Source organism: Mya arenaria, chromosome 13 (assembly GCF_026914265.1).
Source record: "Mya arenaria isolate MELC-2E11 chromosome 13, ASM2691426v1".
NCBI lineage: Eukaryota > Metazoa > Mollusca > Bivalvia > Myida > Myidae > Mya > Mya arenaria.
The window spans coordinates 52,861,569-52,867,418 of NC_069134.1; the positions used below are offsets into that span (position 1 = coordinate 52,861,569).

The 5,850-nt window shown below is 45.4% G+C and overlaps 1 protein-coding gene across 1 annotated transcript; it reads right to left on the reverse strand.

The window, feature by feature from the left end:
• Positions 1–1,360: 1,360 nt before the first annotated feature.
• LOC128215358 (mucin-1-like) lies at positions 1,361–3,168 on the reverse strand. The gene is made up of 2 exons (XM_052922048.1): positions 2,343–3,168; positions 1,361–2,145 (listed from the first exon to the last, which is right to left on the reverse strand). The coding sequence occupies exons 1-2, from the start codon at positions 3,166–3,168 to the stop codon at positions 1,361–1,363; spliced, it is 1,611 nt and encodes a 536-aa protein (XP_052778008.1).
• Between the last annotated feature and the right edge of the window lie 2,682 nt (positions 3,169–5,850).

Genomic DNA, 5,850 nt, shown 5'->3' on the forward strand with positions numbered 1-5,850 from the left:
GCTCGTTTCCATCATCTCAGGGTGTCTTTGTGCTAATTCATTAGTGCATTCCACACCAGCCAGCTTGGAGTTGATATGTTTGTGAAGCCCATGTCCAAAGTCGGGAGCGGATTCTCATTGGATGGTCGTCTAGAATAAACCTGAAATAATTATATGATAAATGGAAACCAGACTGTGCCGAGAAAGCGGTTGACTTGCTGTATGAGGAAAACGTGTGGTACAGTTTATTCATAAATATTTCTACAATATAAAACGTAATGGATGTACTAACCTAATTACAGAATGTCCGGAGCGTTTTCGTTGTTTATCCAAGTTTGTTATCATTTCGTATGTCTATGCTTGCTAACATACAATAAAAAATAAAAAATAATTACGATTTCTGACCAAAGCCTGGCTAGATAGATTATAATCCTTCCTAATAATCACTGTCAACCACTCACATTTTTCTGTAAACAATGTAATTTAAAAGTGGCAATGCTTGTGTGTTTCACAAACTGGTCTCGCTGACTGTTGGATAGTTTCTCTCCGCTGCCTTTGTATGGCTTACTTTTTAGATTTTCTGTTCGTTTGAGTAAACATTTCGGACAAGGGAGATAATTCGTACTCATTGTCTATATGTATACACTAAGGGGTCGGCACTGACGACATAGATTGCGAAAGAAAGACAATTTCAAGAACAGTAATTGGCAAGTCATCGCATATTTATACCCAAATGCACTTCAATATTGCTCAACAAATGCCTACCGCCCTTTAGTCGCATGCGTTCGCCACTATTTTGTAAAATGTTCACAAATTCGTGTTGACTCTCAATAATGTCATAATCACCGATGCTTTCCATCATATTATTAAAGGCTGGGATGAATTTGTCAATGTATTGTTTTCGTAGAGATTCTATCCACCTAAACAGGGTATAGTTGGACAGATTTTGGTGTAGATCGGCAATCGCCTCAGGTCCATCTCCTTCCAGGTCAGCATTAAGTCTTACACAACAAGTAAGAGGGAAATGGTCGGAGATGTCTAAAAACTCGACACATAAGTCCGTAATAAATTCAAATAGATTCGACGATGCAAGAAAATAATCTACTACACTTTTCCATTATTAGCAGTAAACGTATAGTTACAACTAAATCTCTCGAAAGCCGGCCGTTTAGATTGTGTACATCTATTGTGCAGCATAGCTCAATAAGTGATTGCCGTATTTAGTGCATTGGGAGTCACAGTTTTGACGACGACAGTCGAAGTTGTCACCAGGATAATGGACGTCATTTGTACACGTGATCTAGGTTGTCGTCTGGTATGAACGCCTGCATGTTTCCTGTTCTTGCATTTAAATCTCCCGCGACTATAAGAGATATATAATTCAAATCCGGTGGTTTGGTGTCTCACCATGATCGGGCGTCAACGGTTTTGTACCGCACCCTGCACGGGAGGGGTGGTAGTTTGGTGTCGCGCCATGAACGGGCGTCGACAGTTTTGTATCACACCCTGCAGGGGAGGGGCGGTGGTTTGGTGTCTCGCCATGAACGGGCGTCGACGGTTTTGTGCCGCACCCTGCAGGGGAGAGGTGGTGGTTTGATGCCGCGCCATGAACGGGCGTCGACGGTTTTGTACTGCACCCTGCAGGGGAGGGGCGGTGGTTTGGTGTCGCGCCATTAACGGGCGTCGACGGTTTTGTACTGCACCCTGCAGGGGAGCGGCGGTGGTTTGTTGTCGCACCATGAACGGGCGTCGACGGTTTTATACCGCACCCTGCAGGGGAGCGGCTGTGTTTTGGTGTCTCGCCATTAACGGGCGTCGACGGTTTTGTACCGCACCCTGCAGGGGAGGGGCGGTGGTTTGGTGTCGCTCCATGAACGGGCGTCGACAGTTTTGTACCGCACCCTGCAGGGGAGCGGCAGTGGTTTGGTGTCTTGCCATTAACGGGGGTCGACGGTTTGGTACCACACCCTGCAGGGGAGCGGCGGTGGTTTGGTGTCTCGCCATTAACAGGCGTCGACGGTTTTGTACCGCATCCTGCACTGGAGGGGCGGTGGTTTGGTGTCTCGCCATCAGCAGACGTCGACGGTTTTGCACCGCACCCTGCAGGGGAGCGGCGGTGGTTTGGTGTCGCACCATGAACGGGCGTCAACGGTTTTGTACCGCACCCTGCACGGGAGGGGCGGTGGTTTGGTGTCGCGCCGTGAACGGGCGTCGACGGTTTTGTACCTCACCCTGCAGGGGAGGGGCGGTGGTTTGGTGTCGCGCCATTAACGGGCGTCGACGGTTTTGTACCGCACCCTGCAGCGGAGAGGTGGTGGATTAATGCCGCGCCATGAACGGGCGTCGACGATTTTGTACCTCACCCTGCAGGGGAGCGGCAGTGGTTTGGTGTCTCGCCATTAACGGTCGTCGACGGTTTTGTACTGCACCCTGCAGAGGAGCGGCGGTGGTTTGGTGTCGCGCCATGAACGGGCGTCGACCGTTTTGTACCGCACCCTGCAGGGGAGCGGCTGTGTTTTGGTGTCTCGCCATTAACGGGCGTCGACGGTTTTGTACCGCAACCTGCAGGGGAGCGGCGGTGGTTTGGTGTCGCGCCATGAACGGGCGTCGACGGTTTTGTACCGCACCCTGCACGGGAGGGTCGGTGGTTTGGTGTCGCACCATTAACGGGCGTCGACGGTTTTGTACCGCACCCTGCACGGGAGCGGCGGTTGTTTGGTGTCGCGCCATGATCGGGCGTCGACGGTTTGGTACCACACCCTGCAGGGGAGCGGCGGTGGTTTGGTGTCGCGCCATCAGCAGGCGTCGACGGTTTTGTACCGCAACCTGCAGGGGAGCGGCGGTGGTTTGGTGTCGCGCTATAACGGGCGTCGACGGTTTTGTACCGCAACCTGCAGGGGAGGGGCGGTGGTTTGGTGTCGCGCTATAACGGGCATCGACGGTTTTGTACGCACCCTTCCGAGGAAGGGCGGTGGTTTGGTTTCGCGCCATTAACGGGCGTCGATGGTTTTGTACCGCACCCTGCACGGGAGGGGCGGTGATTTGGTGTCGCGCCATGAACGGGCGTCGACGGTTTCGTACCGCACCCTGCAGGGGAGGGACGGTGGTTTGGTTTCGCGCCATGAACGGGCGTCGACGATTTCGTACCGCACCCTTCAGGGGAGGGGCGGTGGTTTGGTGTCGCGCCATGAGTAGGGCAGCGACGGTTTTGTACCGCACCCTGCAGGGGAGGGACGGTGGTTTGGTGTCGCGCCATGAACGGGCGTCGACGATTTCGTACCGCACCCTTCAGGGGAGCGGCGGTGGTTTGGTGTCGCGCCATGAGTAGGGCAGCGACGGTTTTGTACTGCGACAATCATCAGCTGATGAGAATTGTCAAGCCCTCTGAAACAGACTGCTGCAGGCTCCGAGATGAGAGGAGTAGAAGGCCCCCATAAAATCAATGCCGGCATTTTACGAGGGGTGATGAGTAGTAGGCCCCCGGAAATCAATGCCAGCAGTTTCACAGAGGTAAGGAGTTATATTGCCAAGAAAATATGCTGCATTCTCTTAGAGCTGACGAAAAGAAGACAAAGAAAATCAGCAGTTGCAGACTAAAAGAGGAGAGGAGAATTAGGCTCCTGAAAATCAGTGCCTGCATTTTCCCAGAGCTAAGGAATTGTATGAGAGTATTATAAACAACAACACATTATAAATTCTTGTTTCACCTCAGTGCAATGTTTAAAGAAACATCCACATTATTTAAATACTCTTACTTTTGTTTCAGGGGTTTATACCTTGTTACATGCAAGTAATGTTGATGTTATATATGTATTTGAATACAATAAACAAGAAACGCCGCACTTATCTCAGTAATGACATATGTTCAGTGTTTTGATCCAACACTGCAATGATTAATGCATGGAAATGAAACGAATGTTATGGGAAGTGATATTTCATTAAGATAAAATCTGGTAGCTTGTTTCACAATGCGTGTGAACTTCAGGGTTCAGCATTTTATAAGTAGGTCCGCTAAGTTACACATAGTCTATCCTCTTTTGAAACGTGTTAACTGTATTTTGATTATAGGCCATGAAAGAGCTTGAAAGACAGATCGGACGACCCGTGTCCGTACAAACGTCCGGGCGACACTTTTATCAACTTGCTGCTTACTGCGCGATTAAGCTTCGCCGACTTGGTTAACGCTCTTTTATATCACAAAATATATTGTAAAGAATTGGTACACTGTCATATTTTAAACACTATGTTAATAAAGCTCGTCTGTGCGCCAAGTAAAATACTTAACTAACAACTTAGTGAAAGACACGAAACAATCAATTACGTACAAAGCTGTGAAACATGTGGAAGGACATTATTTCTCATGGGAACCTTTCACAAATAATTGCGTTTATGGTTGTTGTTTTTGACGGATGAGTGTGTTTTATTTGGTTTATTTAAGGAATACATCTGATAAATGTCGTTCTCACTTAGGAATTGAAACACTGACAGAAAAGTGAATATCAAATGCAATTGTTCAGCAACTTTCCTTAATGTTGAATGTGTTGAAAAAGACTTTGAAGTAAATATTTTGTAAAAAAAAAAACAAATGATAGGGTACCACGCAGATAAAAGGTACCTCTCACAGCTTATATGAACATCTAAAAGGGGTCCGACGCAGATTAAGAGTACCGCCAACAGTTTATATAAACATTATATAGGGTTCCGACGCAGATTAAGAGTACCTCAAACACCTTATATAAACTTTTAATAGGGGTCTGATGCAAAAGAAGAGTACCTCTCACAGCTTATATATAGGGGAAATTATTTAAGTCGGTTGATCCGTGGTGTTGTGTCACTTCAAGTTGCTTGTTGAAGAATCCGTACAAGCAACGAGAAGTGATACAACACCACGAATCAACTCTCAACATATTTTTTCTTTTATTATATACCTTTAAAAACTGAGAAAAACTATAAATGGCAAATGAATATAAATGATTCACGCGACGGTACGACGTCACTTATGAATTGACTAACACGAAAGTAAACGTTCGCCATTTTAGAACAAGTAAACGGTTTAACTGGTAAATATGAGTTTTATTCATGGAACTAATAACTTTCAGGGCACTCAATTACTGTCACTATCGATCACACCAGTCCGTTTATGCTTGATTTTCTGTGGCGATATGTCGTAGTGGTGATAGTGATGTTACAATTGAGTCGTCGAGCATTTATAAATTGGAAAACTAATATGTGTACGTCAAATATATACACACTCGTAAGGACAAACTAAAAGTATATACATTTCAGCTTTTACTTAACAAAGTTTATGGTATACCAAATTGTCTTAAAATAGTATCAATTTTTACACGTGCTTTCACACTTTTGCTTATTTACTGTTTAAAGGTTTATTTATAGTTGTTCAAAGGTCAAAACGAATGATAGAGTGAAATGTCTGGTTAGCGTGATACAGAATTATTTGATTTATTTCATGGTTAACATGATATAGATTTATTCTGTTGCACTAAGCACAAAACCAGATTTTTTAATAAAATTCAATGACGCAAAAGTGAAAAAACAAAAATGATACTGGAACAGCTGATTCATGTTTTATAGGCGCGCACTTCTTTTTCCTAAGTGTGTTCACGCTGTCCTGGATATGTTTTAACGATCAAACTACAACGAACACGTGCCAAAAGTGAAACATGTCCTCCAACCCGGCAATGTGATAATGCCTGCATGTTTTGATTTTTGTATAAATTCTTTTCAGACCTGTCTATTCCCCTGTGCACAATTAAGTATGCTGCCTTATGTAAAAAAATGTAGCAGCTGAATCGTCGATTTCCATTAACATCATCTTGTAGAGTTTCTAAGTATTCCATACTCTTTGCTATA

Excerpts from the sequence above, each read along its gene's own strand:
- LOC128215358 (XM_052922048.1), bottom strand. The coding sequence starts at position 3,168 with ATGGCGCGACACCAAACCACCGCCCCTCCCCTGAAGGGTGCGGTACGA. Across the intron at positions 2,146-2,342 it reads CACTGCCGCTCCCCTGCAGG|GGTGCGGTACAAAACCGTTG; the intron begins GTGAGGTACAAA and ends CCTCCCGTGCAG.